General features: G+C 36.1%; 1 protein-coding gene across 6 annotated transcripts in view; it reads left to right on the top strand.

Moving 5' to 3' along the window:
• The window catches only part of Fmr1nb (FMR1 neighbor), a 53,150-nt gene that overhangs the window by 10,072 nt on the left and 26,264 nt on the right, over nucleotides 1-16,814 (top strand). For all 6 annotated transcript variants that reach the window (XM_021249164.2, XM_021249162.2, XM_021249163.2 and 3 more), the window contains exons 4-5: nucleotides 3,834-3,968; nucleotides 5,839-5,935. In XM_021249164.2, the coding sequence (XP_021104823.2) occupies nucleotides 3,834-3,968; nucleotides 5,839-5,935 (232 nt within the window). The remainder of the gene's footprint in view (nucleotides 1-3,833; nucleotides 3,969-5,838; nucleotides 5,936-16,814) is intronic.

Here is a 16,814-nt window from a genome sequence, read left to right as displayed (position 1 = left end):
CAGTGTCCTCATCTTTAAATTGAAGGTATTTACCACAAAAATTACAAGGGTGAACCAAGACAGTATTTACAAAGCATACTATAGATGTTTGTTATTCTTTTTTTTTTTTGGGTACCGGGAATCGAACTCGGGACCTTACACTTGTGAGGCAGGCGGTGGAACCACTGAGCTAAATCCCCAGCCCCATGTTTGTTATTCTTTATAAAATACTTCCCTTTCACAAATATTTAAAGCTTTCACAGTTTACCTGAATGGCTTTGCCTGAAATTTAATAACTGACCTAATACTGTGAAATTGATACCTTCTGTGACATTAAGCATGATATTGTGTGGGGTGATATTGTGGAATATACCAGATGTTTTCCCATCTGTTTTAATAATAATAAAGTCTAGGTTTTAAGTCACATTATCTTTCTGTGATTTTGTATATAATGTGTTTATAAAGCACGTGATGACCTTTGAGAATTATTAACCACAAATAAACTTGTTTTGTGTAGCATGTGGTACCCTTTCAAGGAGAATCATCACATAAATTGACATACGTGAATTACAAACTTAAAACTTTTATTAAAAATCATGAATTTATTCGGATAAAATTTGATGTGTGCATGTAAGCACAAAATTATATCCATTGTTTAATTCCAGACCCTATCTCTGGGTTCTTCTGTGACCTTGTATAAATCTCTTCATGTTTTTCTGGTTTCATCAAGTATAAACTAGTCATTATACTACCTACTACCAATGAGAATAGCAAAATAAATGAAGTTTTAACTAAATTACAAATACTGCCATGGTCAAATTGAAAAAAATCTAAGAAGGTGTTTTGTTGTATAGACTAAAATAATTATTTACTGAGTATCAAAGTTGGTATTAAACGACAATAGATCATAATTTAAGCTTTGGAACTTCTGAAAATAGCAGGTGTAAATGGTTACAAACACGTATGAGACTGCATTATATAAACACTTAAATCACATTTAAAAATGGTCTTTTTAAGATAACTACTTCCCTATGTTTCTCCAACCCAAGACAGTAAATTGAATAAAAATCAACTGTATGAAACAAAAGCAAATTACTCCATTTTAATACAAGCTCCTAATGTAGACCAATTCAAATCTTTTAAAACAGAGATTCAATATTTATAAGACATTTTCATTCTGGAAAGAATAACTACAAACTAGCTAATGGAGAAAATTTTGAATGTCTCAACACAAGGAAATGATAAATGTGTAAGGTGATGGATATACTAGTTACCCTGATCTGAACATTACACACTGTATACATGTATTGAAATATCACAGTTTATCCCACAAATGTGTAAATAATTTTTCAGTTTAAAAGATAATAACTACAGGTTCATAAAAAGTGAAACATTTTAATCACCCTTTCCTCCCATGTAATCGAAAATATACAGTATTACCACTTAAACATTAAAAAGGTATGTTGTTTTGTTGTTAGACTGTTGTTTGTGAAGCATGTATCTCTTACAGGTGAAAATAACTTTGAGACAGACTGGTAAGGGAGCTTGAGAGGTCATCTGATCCTTTTCTCTTTGGACAAAATTATCTAAAATCGATAAAATTGCTCTATTCTATTCTTTAAAATTACAAGTAACAAAATAAAATAAAATTACAAATATTTCTTAGGAATTTGAAAGTTAGTTTAATATCTAGCATAAAGTCTGTCAGATGCAATTTAAGTATAAAATAACAGAAGCTCGACATTGGAAGAGACCATAGAGGTTAGCTAGTCCAGTTTCTCCTATGAGTAAAACTCTACCTTTAGCATTCCTGGAAAGTGGTATTTAAACAGTGATAATGGCAGTAAATCATTTCATCTCTGACTAGGTCCTGACTAATGTCACACTTTACTGGGTGTGTGATAGTCAGAACTGAACTGAGTATTCCAGATATAATCCCAGTTGGAGGAGATGGGGCACTCTGGACATGAAGGAACTGAAGAACAGATTGCTTAGAATATAGAAAAACAAAGTAAGATAAACTTACATGTCTGAAATGCTTGGGAATTATCTCAGCCAACTTGTACTGCATTAAATTTGTGACCTTGTACAAGTTACTTTCGTCCTTTATTTCCTTTTATTTTCATTTTTTGTTTTTAAATTTTAAATTTTTATGAGTGCATGTTTGCAGTACATAATGATTATATTCATCATTGGGAGTTGGTATATGTACATAACACATCTTAATTCTTTTTATTTTTAAAATGGAGGTTATAAAACTCAGTTTGGAAGTTTGCTATGAAAATTAGTAGCAATATGTATAAATAAAGTCACTGGCCTAAATGGGTGCCTAATGAATGTTTGGCATTATTGTTTTTACTTTAGCTTCAGGCCTTGCCCATCTTTAAAGAACAGAAATATTATATAATAAAATGTACTATGGGGTTAAATATACTTAAAACACTTCTGTTGTTCATTGCTGATGTTGAAATGTTTCAGAGTGATTGTAACACATCACTTACTACTTTTAAAAGTCTGTAGTTACTGACAGTATAGAAGATTGAACTGAATCTCTTTTGACCTTCAGAGATACCATAGGAAGTTTTTCTTTTTGAATAAAAATCTGATACTGGGCTTTTTTTTTTCTCATATAAATAAGATTTTTTAAAACAATAAACTTTGTGCTTGAAAGTCTTTTAGATTCAGGTATATGTAAGTTTATTGTAGGTGTATCAGCTCTTGGTGTTCACACCATAATTTATTGGTTATTTAAAAGTATGGAATCACAATTTAAGGACAAGTGGAAGAATCTTAAAATATATTCTGTTGCCTATATGATAAGTGTATACCAGAGGTAGTTTAGTAACTATGTCTTACCTTACTGTCTAGCAGTAAACTGTGTAGATTTTATTTCAGTATTCTCATTGATGTATTCAATGAATTTCTGTACCTTAGTAAAATTACATGAGAGGATATCTGTCATATCACTTTAATGAAGTGTTAGTTTTAAAGGTGTTGGGCCTGTTTAACTCTTTCTGTGTTATGTTTACATTGGCACCTGTTTTAGTTACTTTCTCCTTGCTGAGACACAATACCAGACACCCACAACTCTGAGGAAAGCTTTATTTTGGCTCACACCTTTTTTAGTCCATAGTCAGCTGGCTCCAAGGCAGAGTGGCACTGCAGAGAGGAATGGTAAAAGGAGGAAGAGCTCCTGGCGTAGAAAGAGAGAGAGAGGGGGAGAGAGAGAGAGAGAGAGGAGAGAGGAGAGAGGAGAGAGGAGGGAGGGGGGAGGGGGGAGGGGGGAGAGGGGGGAGGGGGGGAGGGGGAGAGGGGAGAGAGAGAGATTGAGGGAGGAGGGAGATAGACTCTTCCAGGCCAAGCCTTCAGTGACTCACCTCCTCCAACCAGGCTTCACCTCCCAGTGTCACATTTAGCTACAGACTCATCAGTGGACTCATCCACCTGATGAGTATCATGTCACCATGATCCAATCACCTCCCAAAGCTCCACCTACGAGCACATAAGGCTTTAGGGGAACATCTAGATATAAACCATAACACCACCATACAGCTAATGATTTATTGTCCTTTTATTTATTTATTTTAAAAGTTTTATTAATCTGTTGACAATTTGTATTTTTCTATAGTTCACCTAAAATTTAAAAATGTGCTGTTAAACAACTTTGTGGTAATTTTTAACTCTTATTTTCACTCTTTTTTTTTCAGCTTTCATCATTATTTGTATGTCATTTAGTCTTTTGAATGTACCAGCTTACATATTTTTCTTCTTTTTGGATTGCAGTAATTATTTAATTAGGCCAAGTGTTTATTAATCATGCTGAATCTTCTTTTTTGATTTTCTGTTTCTAAAAGCTTGCATGATAAAGGAGAACCAAAACATAACACCTTGCAATGAGCTGCTAAACCTTACTGAGACTGAATGTTTGAAATCCAAATGCTGTTTTTCAACATCTGTGACCAGGAATTGCTTTGTCCCATTAAGAGATAGTAAGTTCATCCTGTTTCACTTATTTTGTTTCTCTTTTTATAAATTGAGTAAATGGTTTAAGTTCATATTTGGATCTCCAAGCTTAACACTTTGAGAGAGCTCTTAGCCCTAAAGTAATGCTGTCCTTTCTCCTGAAGTAGTCAGGTCTCTATATTCATGAGCAGTTTCTGCTTAGTGGATGTATTGTGACCATTCAGAATTAGTCTCACTTTTTTTTTTTGCTTTAGTCATTCTCTGCCTTTTGTCTCAAGAGCTCCAGGTTCTATGATGTGTAACTTTCAGTGCCTGGGGAAAGATACTGTAGAGGTAGAATAGGGGATGATCCCTTTCATGCTCGTCATAAAAAGGTCACGGATGACAGCTGTGTCGCAAAAGACTGATTATTAAGTGAAGAGCATAAGAAATTTATTTGACCATAATTTTATGTGACACAGGAGCCATCAGGTTGAAAACCCAAAAATGTAAGATGAGCTGTCCATTTTTATGCTTAGATTCCATGAATCATGGAAACCACGTAGAGATATGATTGGACATAAGGGCCATGACTTAGTGCTAATAGACTTAATGGGCGAACTCAGCAAGGCCTGTCTGCTCAGATTTTTTCTTGGGCTTTCTGTCCAACATTCTTTCCTCCTGAGTATGGGGCAAGACCGTTTGTGAAATGGGAATCTTTTAACTTACACTTTCAGCCAAGGTAAGTCTGAGAGTTTCTTTATGACTAGCACCAAGACAGAAAGGTAGAAGATAAAAGTAATATATTTAGGCTTATAGCTTGCTTTGGGGAAAAGGATTTCTAATTTCTATCAGCTGTCTTAGGTAAGAGAAATTGTGGTTTCTATATCTTTTCTTGAGGGCAGAAGGGAGCAGGAGACAGGACCAGAAAAGGTCAGAAAGAAAATTTGCTTCTGGGGCCTTCACTTCAGAGTATCTTTTGCGGAGTCCCAATAATACCAATTGGGCATGCCTTAGTTTACTTTTGTCTTCCTAGCTTCTTTTCTTGAGTAGGATTCTTCATATTTACTTTGTCTTCAGTGTCTTGGCATCAACAGCAGACTTGAATGTTTCTTGTTAAGATTTGTTTAGTAACTTTTCTTTGTTTAGATGTTTTTGATTTATGTTCTTAAGATTGTTTTTCTTCCCAAAGTTCTGAGAACTATAGTATTGGCTTCCTTTGTTTGAATAGCAAGGACGTATTACTAGCTGGTCCCAAGACAAACGGATTTAATGTGAAGGGACCCTAACAAACACTATAAAAAGGATGTATGTAAAGCAGTATCTTAGGTTAATACAGTCCCTACTTGATTACAACTCTTTGTAGAACATGTAATATTAATAATGAAAATTAAAACCTGATCATGAATATAGTATTGCTGTTTTAACATTGTCATTTGATATTTATAATTCATCAGTTTACTCTTTATATTATGTGTGAAGAGACATTTGGTTCTTTTAGAAGGAAAAAATTGAATGGTGACTTACAATTCCCCAATCATATCAGAATATATTTTCCAATGAATGGGAGACTAAAATATACTTATTCATCTGCAAATTCTTGATTCCTTGTTTAGTAATCTGGAAGTAAACATTTAAGAAGCGCTTTACCAAGTTAATGGTTCATAGATTAATTTGCTTCTCAAGTACTCTAGGCTGTATAACATATGGCCACAACAAATGCACACTTAGGGCATAGGAAGAAATATATACTATGCATTCTACTTATGGAGCAGTAAGGATATTTACCCGTCATATAAGAATATCCTCATTTTACTTTATTAACTGATAGATTTTTTATAAAGACTTTATGAAAGAGCTCACATTTGCCTCACTTACTTAAGTCATAAAAGTAACAGATTATAATTACACCAACAGAGTCTACACAGGTGATGCGGATATTTGGACTTAGTGTATTCATCTTGCTTTTCCTGGGATGGATGAACCTTTGCTGCATCTATATTTGGCAGAGGAGGTAGGCAAACATGAACTTTTACTTGTTAATTTCTGAGTATACGTAGATATTTGTATGTGGACACATTTCTTCAGATGCTCCTGAAATACAGGGATTATGTTTAGAATCCTTTTGTTGAATGGAAGATAGTTTGGAAAAAATCTAAAATAGAATTATCATAATGTTTGTATTGTATTGCATTCTGTTCCATTCTATTCTGTTTACTTTTGTGATACTAAAAATTGGACCCAGGGCCATTGCATTGAGCTGCGTTCCCAGTCTTTTTTTTATTATTTCTTATTTGCAGACAGGGTCTCCCTAAGTCACTGAATTGCTGAAGCTGCGTTCGAATTTAGGAATTTGTAATCCCAGAGTGCTACAGATGTGTGCCTCTACACCAGGCTAATAATAATAATATTAAACAAATGTTATTTTAATTTCCCACAAATTCAAGACATCCTCTTGCATAGAGCCTGTAAATTTCCTCATCAAAGAAAACCTCAAGTAGAAAGAATGATAAATCGCAAGCTTGAGGTGTGTGGATTGCAGGAGGCTATTAAGCTAATATCAGAGAGATCCCTGAAAGTGTTAGTTTCCATTGCACCATGTGCCATTTTTGTTGTTGCTGTTGTTGTACTGAGATGGAACCAAGGGCCAGGTGCTTGCTAAGCAAATGATCCACCACTGAACTACATCCCCAGAGCTTTTAATTTTGTTTTGAATTTTGAGACAGGGTCTTACTACATTGCCCAGGGTGACCTTGCAATTATGATCATCTTGCCTCAGCAGTTTGAGTAGCTGGAATTATTTGCATGCATTACCGTATGTGGTTTGCCATTGGTCTTCAGTGGCCATCTACCATTGAATCTTAAAGCCTTGATTTACCTTCAAGCTAAAATGTACAGGATTTCTTCTTGATGTCTTACACAAAATATCAGTGGACTACTAGCATGATGTTTCCCAAATTTGTTTATTCTTAATACAGTATATCCCCAGGTACAGGGACAGAGTGGGTATGGAGGTCTAGAGCAGAGCCAGGACTGGAATAGGAGGTGTGAGGCATTTGGAGCACAAACACTGAGGATAAATCCACTCTTTGGTTTGTGCAGATGCAGGGCCAGCACTGCCACAACCCTGAATATAAGTATTTCCTTAAATTATCTGGGAATTTAACAGAGAAAAAGTGCCTGTTGAAGATTGAGCATCTTTGACCTTTTTTTCACGTTAATGGGAAAGTAATATTTAAGCTACCAAAAATTGGTTTAGATTTCACCATAAGATACAGATTATACACATTACCTTACTTTCCATAAAGATCACCAGGTCTTTGTTTATATTAATTTAATAACCCATTTTGGGTTTTTAAATTTTTATTAGTACATGTTTGTAGTACATAATGACTACATTCACTGTAGGAAATTGGTACATGTCCATAACACATTTCAGTTCTTTTCCCCCCTTCCCTCTACCTTATTTTTATTTTTCCAGCATCAGGTTCATTTATTTTATATTATTATTATTATTTTTTTTGGTACCGGGGATCGAACTCGGGTCCTTCCGCTTGCAAGGCAGGCAGTGTAACCACTGAGCTAAATCCCTGGCCCCTCAGATTCATTTATTTATAACACCTTATAAAGTTAATTATCATATATACAGATTGAAAACTAAAGAACATATAAAATGTGTAAGACAATTGTATTAAGTCAGGGTACTTTTAGATACATTGTCCACACTGGATTACAACACCTTTTTTCTCTCTTTTTTCCTATTATCCTATCACCTAGGAATTTCCTATTCCTTTTTTTCTTTTATCTTATCTTTTATTATATACAGATTTTTTTCATTTAAGAGAAGCCATCCAGTATTTAAGCTTGTGTGATGGAGTTACTTCATTTAACATTATAGTCTCAAGGTGCATCCATTTTCCTACAAATAAGTCAAGTTTATCCTTTTGTATGGCAGAGTAGTACTCTGTATGTATAAATACTGCATTTTCTTTATCCATTCATCTGTTGATGGTAATAAACCATTTTGAATCCACTGTTGTGTTACAGCATTTCAGCTACTCCAGTTTGCATATGACATTTTGTTTTTCAGATTTCACTGAACTTTCTAGTCTGAGAGAATGATATCTTTTCCTTAGCTTCTTTCACTTTTTCTTTCCCAGTTTATTGGGAGTAAGAGTAGATTTTTTGTGCTTCCCTTTTTCCTTTTAAAGCTTGGTTTCATATTGAAATTGCCCATGAATAAAAGTGAAATATTTCCTAGAATTTGATGGCTGGGATTATACCATGTAATTTAGAGAGTGGGATAATAGGCTTGGTATAATAATTTCATTATGGCTCCTGTGTAATGTCTCTGCCAAAGAGTTTTATGGAGATATTTAAGTCCACTGGATTTTTTCCATTAAGTGAACTCCAAAGGATTATCCCCTGATAAGAATATGTTTTAGTTTTTCTATATAATACAAACTACTTGGGCGATACGAACAATGTGAGTATGTATATTGAACAGCATGTGTTTTTGTTTACTATGTTTTATTTATTTAATTTGCTATTTTGTGTAAGAGCAGTATATTCCTTCTGTCATCCTGAGCTCCTTGACAAGATCCTGGAGCAGGTAACACTGTCAGCTTGATGTTCAGCTCAGTTTCCAAGGATAATGGTTGAGGGTAGATGGGGCAATGTCAGCCTTTCCTGCTAAGCTGATTTTAGAGGCGGATTGTATGATAATGGAGATCCCATCCTTGATACTGAACAAGGAGCTAACTGGAGTCCAAAGGCTGTTAAACTTCCCTTGAAGAGGGCAAGATATCTCCTGATACCAGTCCCCTTAACTCACTTCCTGTTCTTCATTTCAAAGAAAAAAGAGGTAGATAAAATTTTAGAGTAGGTAAAATAATGCCGTAAAAGATAAATACATACTGTAGTAAAATAAATATGTGGCAGTTGAAAAAGGGAACAAAAACTCAGATGTGGTGGTGCACGCTCTGGGAGGCTGAGGTAGGAAGATTTTATGTTTGGACTTCATCTGGGCAATTTGGCAACTTGGCAATACCCTGTCTCAAAATAAAATAAATACATAAAAATTTAAAAGGGCTGGAACTGCAGCTTAGTGTGAAGGCCCTGGATTTAAGCCTCAGTACTGGGGAAAAAAAGGGGAAACAAACAAAGAAAAAAAAAGAAGCCAAACAACTGTTTGTCTAAATTAGAGGAGCTAAAAGCCAAAGGCAGATCTACAGTACCACGATCTGGGTCTCTGTTGGCATTGGAAGGGACCTTTGTGTCCCTCCTCCTGCCGGGTTCTTTCTTTGAATACTTGAGCATGCCACAGGGAAGAACCTGTTGTAGTTGTCTTCTCTTGGCCTTCAGTTGCAAGCCTGAACAAATGAAGTTTTAAAATCCCTCTGCAATTTGCACACTACCTTTTATTTACAGATCACCTAAAGAACTCACAACTGGCAAGAGTTGGAGGGATGAAAAATGAGGGGTAATCTGAGCAGATGGGAGAAGTGAAAACATTTCTCTAGAGCCAAATATACATCATTGTTTTGGTGCCTCTTTCATGCCTTCCACAGTTGACCATATTCATTCAGTATTTGCTTGTGGTAGGTAAGGTAGAGGATACAGAAGTTCTACTTTTAAGAAGCTCAAGTGCATATTAAGCAAATTTCAAACATGACACATTTAAATAAGAATTTTAGATGGACCATAAATAAGGACTAAAATTAGTGGCTGCAGTGGCTTATACAAGTTCTTAAGCAGTGGCAGTCAGGGTGAATGGGAGAGGATGGGCAGGCTCTGGTAGCAGTGCTGTTTGATCTGGGGTTTGAAGGGAGGAGAATATTTGAATTGGATGAAGAGGGACCTTTCCAGAGAATTTATTACATCCAAATGCCTATCTCCTAACTATAGACCCGTAACTTCCTATCATTTCTAAGGAGAAGTGGCTAAAGTTTGTCTCTGGAATAATGTCTAACTGAATCTTTACTTTAGTGGACTTGAATTCAGAAGTGCTATGAACCACATACACAGAGAACTCAAGCTGGCTTGACCTGGTTGCACATATGCAAAAGGGAAGAGAGAGCATAAGTGAAAAGCTTTCTAAGAGTTTGCCCTAATAACCTTATTAAACTTGCATATAAAATGTGTTTTGAAATTCATGGCACCCTCAAGGTTACGTAAGTTCTATTTTTACCATCATTAATAGGGATCAGAAGCTTCATTAGGTTTAAGTATCACTGATAGGCTTAAGACTTACTTAGAGGAGAATGAAGGAAAAGATCAAGTGGCTGGGGGACAAAAGGAAGCAGAGGGGCAGGGTGCTAGGGAGAGGGAAGTGAAGGAGCGTGGCTGAATTATTCCCATTACAGCCATGGAGTGCCATGACAGTAGACTCAAGTGCCAAATTTACTTTATGATTTTTATCTGCTTTTAGATAATGTTTAACTCTGGATATATATGCCAGTTAGACATCTGTGTGTTACATAGGGGTACAGTGCTTGAATGTGTGCATAGCCTTGGTACAGGTGGAAAACTTCAAGCATTATAATACCATATCTATTAAACTCAGATGATGTGCATTTTCATACTCTTCTCAGATTGAATTTACAACTTCAAAATAAGAAAAATTCAAAACCTAGTCTAAAAATTAAAAACAAAACTGTTTTCTTTTGGCTAATAAAAAGCCATACTTTTTAAAATTGTAGATATCTGATACACAGATGATATGAAAAACACATCCCACGTACACTTTCAACGTTGCTGCTTTCCAGATGGTCAGTACTGAAAATTTCTTCCTTTCAACAAACCCTGCTGAGTAATTCTCTGTATTATACCGTGCTTTTCATTATGCTGATGGTCTTAATGCTACTTATTTTCTTAGAATGAGCATTGAAGAATTGGGAATAAATGTGTCAAAATTGCCTAAAAAAACCATCACCTATTGAATTTAAAAAATTGACATTTCCATTTCCATATTACCATGTTTGTATGTTTCATTACAATGTTCAATATGTTTAGTACTGTTACTTTGAAAAGCTTTATGCAGGAATTAGTCAACTGCAGGAAGATTTGAAGTTCCTAGAATTGTACATGTATGAATTTAAAGGAAAATAATACAATCTATACATTTTAGAAGTACAACTGCACTCTAACAACTTTGACAAGATATGTCAGATGAGAATGTGAGCAAATTCAAACTCTTATCAGGAGTCACTATAGATTTGAAATTTGTATATAGACAGTTCTTGGAACCTGTTCAAAATAATTTAGTTACTAACAAAATAGGAAAACCTTATTATGTGTGGATTATATGTCTGAGATCTTCCTATTGCAAAGACTCCCAAGGCAGCATTTTAGAGAATTCTGGAGTAGTAGGTATTATTAAAAAGAGCAGTTTGTTGCCAAGGAACTAATAACTTTATTGCAAAATGCAGTGGCCTTTTCTCAATTTCCAACTTGACCTTTTTGTCACATAGTGTTGACTGCTCTCTTCTTGAAAACCTCCTCCCTTGGAGTTCATTGTTTCCTTGCCATTCTGATCCATTTCAGTCTGCTTTTCTTTGTTCTGTCAGCTGTGCTTGTTTCCCAAAGCCTTGCTCTCATTTATCAGAGAATGTTAGAAGTATTTGGTAGAAAGAACATTTAAAAAGACCCATGTTCTAATTTTGCTTTTGCCAGCCATTTCTTGGATGAGCTTAAATTATTTGGATAATTAATTTTCTTATGGAAATAGAAAATAAGTTAGACCACTTCTAAGGCCCATTCTGACCATTATATTCTAAGATTCTCTGGGTAAATGGCTTCTAAATCTGAATCCTGAAATCTTTGCCGCTACCTGTTCCATATTCCCAGCTGCTCTTGTCAATTAGATCTTCTATAAACACCTTTAAAGCAACATGTGCAAAAGTGAGCTCATCTTCCTTTTATCCCAGATCATCTCCTCTTGATATGTCAGTGATTTCTTTATTTTCCCAGGCTGAAACCTTGAAATTATCTGTTTCTGTTTCCTTTCCTTTATTCTCGATATATAATCTGCTTAACTTCCCTGTCTTTTTTGTTTGTTTGTTTTTCTTTAGAATGAGTCTTGGATTTGCTCCTACCCATTTTAATGTCACAACTTAGTCCAGTCCAAGCCTTGTATACTCTCTCCTGTCCTGGGTGATTGTTTTCAGGAGAGGAGCAAAGGGGAGCCAAAGCTAGTATGTAAGGGTCAAGGCAGAGTTGAGGACTGAAGCAGGCATCACACTATGTCCAATCCCAAGGGTTCTTACAGGAGAAACAGTATCTGGTGTGGGGCTGCAAGTGGGATATGAAAGATGGCTGGATGGTAGGTTAAGTGAAGTTTCTTGGCCTATAAACAAGAACGTATGGCTTTCCTCTTAGGTAAAGAGAGGGTACAGATGCCTGCTAAGCCATTTTGGACATATGCCTGGACTCCTGCTCTTTCTCTCTAGTCCATCCTGCAATGCCCTCGGAGACTCATATTCCTGAAATAATATTTCATAGAATTATTCAAGAACTTCCAGTGCATTCAAGAATATCAGTTCCAGCCATTGTGTAAGGTGGTATAAAGGACAGAGAGGTAAACCAGATTGTGCTCTATGCTCTCAAGGGACACATGGTCTAATAAGGGATATATATACGAGTACCCAAGGTAGAATATTACAGTCCATAGAAGAGGTACAGATGAAAGCAATGCTTTCCTTTTCCAGTTTCTGTAGGGTTTTCACATGTATTGCCATATTTACCTTTGTAAGAGAGAGATGAAAGGAAGTTTGGCCTCTTGCTTAAGATGTCATAGTGAGGGGCTGAGGAGGTAGTTTAGTGGCAGGGTGTGTGATTAGCATTCATGAGGTCCCTAGTTTGACCTCCAGCACCACAAAAATTAATACAATGTTAATTTTTTTAAAAAAGATTAACAGTGATAGAGCAAAGATGTCAAGCCATTTTCTGAATTTTTTTTTGCTTTTTTTTTTAATGTTGGTAGGATAAAAGAAGCAAGTGTAGATTACAAACATGATGACATCTTGTCACTTTAGGTCCCCTCAAAGGACTGTGGCCTTTAGACTCATCTATATTGGGCTCATTCTATAAATTGAATAATATTGTTTCTAACCTTTCATGCACGTATCTTTTGCTCCAGGCAAGGAGGTAGCTTTGCTTTTCTTGACAGCCCCAGGGTTTATGCTTACCTCTGTTCTTTTGACTATGTTGCTCACATTTCTTACAGTTTTTTTGATTCATCCTCTTCCCATGTGAATTCTTTCTTTTCTTAAAAAATTGCAGCTGCCCTAACTCTTCTATGAAATGTTTTTCAACTGTTCCAGGTCCCAGTGTTTTTTCTCTTCTTGGAACTTCTTTCTGCAGTTGTGTTCTGGTTCACAGAATTTAACATGTAAGTATTCTTTGCTTTCCATTATTTTCTTTCTGTGGCCAACTTCTAACTTCCATGAGGACCAGGTCTACTCTGAGTCTAGATCTGTGGTTCTCACATTGGGGTCTCTGAACCAGTATCATCGGCATCCCTTAGGAGCTTTAAAAATGCATGTTCTTAGGCCCTACCTCAGATCTACTGAGTCAGAAATTTTGTTGTGGAGCCCACAACCCTGTGTTATAAGAAGCCCAACAGATGCTTCTTATTTACAGTAAAACTGGAGAACCTTTTGATCTAGATCATGTAGTAGGCAACTCAATAAATAGTGATGTAAATCATCTAGTTAGTTGTTTCTGTGGATTTTCTGCATATCTTTGTGACTTTTCAAGTGGTAAATTAAACTGTTTCCTATCCATAAAATTGATGCTATTTTTAAAATCACCTTAAAGGACTAATACTTATATTGATGAAATAGAGTTTGTTAAGAAGCATAGAAGAACATCAGTGCACCAGCCAGGTGTGGTATCACATGCTTGTAGTCCCAGATACTTGGGAGGCTAAGGCAAGAGGATCACTTGAGCCAGGGGTGGAAGGCTAACTTGGGCAACATTAGGGAGATTCCATCTCAAAAATATCAACCCACTAGACCAGTGTTTCTCAAACTTTGGTCTGTAGATGCCTTTTATGGAAGTAACCCTGCGAACACAATATTTCATACCACAGATCCCAGTCTGTATGTAGAGATTCTGATTAAGTTTGAGGTTTGGTTCTGAAATTTGTGTTTGTTAAGGCTCTCAAATTCGTCTGAATCATAGCCTATTTGAAACTGTACTAGACTCTCTCTAATTCAACCCTTTATTCATTCATCCATCCTGAAAATATCTAATGAAATCTTGCTTTGGTCCAGATACTTTCTAGGTATTGTGTTCTTCTTCATTTGACCGTATTCCTTGGTAGCCTCATATCCATCTTATGAGCCCTGTAAGCCCCTCTATCCAGAGTTCCCTGGTGTTTTCAATTCCATGAAACTATTACACACTAATCTTCCCTATTTTATGCACATATATTGAAAATTGTCATTCCCCAAAAATTGAGCCTTTGAACTTCTTAAATCTAAAATTTAAAAATCCTACTCCTTGACAAGAGGTACTTTTTCTTTTTACTTTACTCTTGATACACCTGTTCTTTAACTTGCTGAGACATCCAGGCTCTTTAACTCTATGGTTTTTACCTCATTTGTCACCTTCCTAATATCATCTTCTTTCTTTTATTCAGCCTGGATCCTGTTGCCTAGTACTTCAATCAACATCACTTCTCTCCTCTTCAATCTAGGCTCCTGGGAATTCCCAGAGGAAATAGAAGTCCCACAACTGTGTGGATCTGTATCACTAGAAATTCCTTGTGGACTCATTTCGTGTCCCCAGCTGCATTACTGTACTTGATGTTTGCAGACAGTGTGCCACCTTGCCATGTTGAGCATTTCACCCAGTGTATTCATTTATTGAAGTGCTCTTATGCACCGCCCTCCCCCCCCGCCCCATTCTTCTTTACCTGGCGTACTCCACCCAGGCCACAAACCTCAATTTATATGTCACCTTTTCTAGGGAGCTTATCTCAAGCCTCCTGGTCACAAAGTGGCAAACTTCTTTCTGTCTCGTACCATTCTCTGCTTACTTCTCCTTGGACTTTTCTCAATGTGATATAATTAATTATCAGCCTGTATATCTGCCTTCCTTTCCAAAATTTATATTCTTTGAGACAGGTCCTTATGTCTTATTTATTATGTTCATATTTCTAATATATAGAATAGTGTATTTCATAAATGAGAAAATGTGTTGAATGAATGTGCATTACAAGTTGACTGTACAATATGTTGGTCAGTTATCTTGGTTACTTTTCTCTTGTTGCTGAGACAAAATACCCGATACCCAAAAATAAAGGAGGAAAACGTTTATTTGGCTTATAGTTGGTAGAGGTTTGAGTCTATAGTTGGCTGGCTCCAAGGTAGAGTGGCAGGCCGAGACAGCAAAAGCAACAAGGAAGGGACCTTCACAGTATCTTTCTGCCCCTTTTTGACTACTTAGGGTGGGCAGCACTCACACCCTTAATCCTAGTGCCCTTGAGCCTAGCATTGCACCATGAATCAATTTTTCACACACTCTAGATCCCGCCACCTCTGAAAAAGCCCTACATATGACCGCCTGAGGCTTTAGGGAGACATCTAAGCACAAGCCACAGCAGTCATGTTCTATGACATTTTATATAAGAAAGTCACCTGTCGGACACTGAAGAAGTCATTTCACCCTGCTTTCCTCCTTTGGACATTCTAGTGAGAAATTGAGTACAGTATCTAATTTTGGGCCTCTGAAAGAAATGTTAGCCAAATTGACCACTTAGTGATAAAACTGAATCTAAAACCAAGTCCTCTAAAACTTAGACAGATTAGTGCAGTGGATTTTGAAGTAATAAGGCTATGTTGCATTTTTCTTTGTTAATTAAGGTGAAATGTACACTACTAATTTTAAAATAAAAACTTCAGATCAAGAAAACCTGTTCATTTTGCTTATGGAAAATAAGGTATATTAGAGTCACAGTATTAGAAAACTATAAATCTTCAACTTATTATCATTCTGACATTTATGTTCTGCAAACTTAGATTATTATTCTAAGTCATGTAAGCAGGAAAACGTGATGTGACCTAACCTGAGATTGTTTCTAGTGACTATTTAGTGTTTAGAGTACATATACATATTTTGTTGCAGCAATATTACTGTTTGATTATGAGATGCTGCCCCAGATCCCATTGGAGTGTATATCATGTCATTTGACCTCTCTGAAATCCCCCACATTTTGTATTCTGAAACATACCTGGTCCTGAGGGCCTGAGAACTGTGTAGTTGTTTTAGTTATTAATTTTTGAGACTGTAGTTAACAACATGGGAACATAAAGAGACCATAGGTAAATCATATAAAATATATTTGGGGCCTTTACTCACTATTTTATTTATGCCTGGAGACTTTTTATGATTAATTGAGAAAAAAGTGTTTCTTTGCTCCACATCTGTCTTACCTAGTGGAGCTCAGTGACAACCCAGTAATGCAGTTTTAGGAGAGAAAAGAGAGTATTACTTTCAAAGCCATCATTTCAAAGGCAGGGTTATCTATCTCTGGGCCTCTCATGCTCAGAACCTGGTTGTTCTGTGTTGCTGAGTAGCACTGTAGTGCCATGGTATTCTCTTCTGTGTGCTACCTGGTACTGAGCTGAAGATAGGATATTATTCATCTGTTATCACCTCTTCGTAATACTGTAGGCAAATGTTTCTCTCTCTCTTTCATCTTGAGTTTCTCTTTTACCTTTGCCATAAACATTCCTAGTTTTTCCTCCTTGGTTGTGGTTAGATTTTAGAAAGTGAACGCCTTACAAATAACAGTCAACTAATATTTAATCATGAAAATCAACTAACATTTTCATTTCCTCTGAAAAGTATAAAAATCACAAGGTTCTAGCCTAAAAGAATTTACA

Source organism: Heterocephalus glaber, unplaced genomic scaffold (genome assembly GCF_053883595.1).
Source record: "Heterocephalus glaber isolate CG9 unplaced genomic scaffold, H.glaber_assembly_v1.0 deba00001762, whole genome shotgun sequence".
Taxonomy (NCBI): Eukaryota; Metazoa; Chordata; class Mammalia; order Rodentia; family Bathyergidae; genus Heterocephalus; species Heterocephalus glaber.
This window is presented reverse-complemented; position numbering and strand designations above follow the sequence as displayed.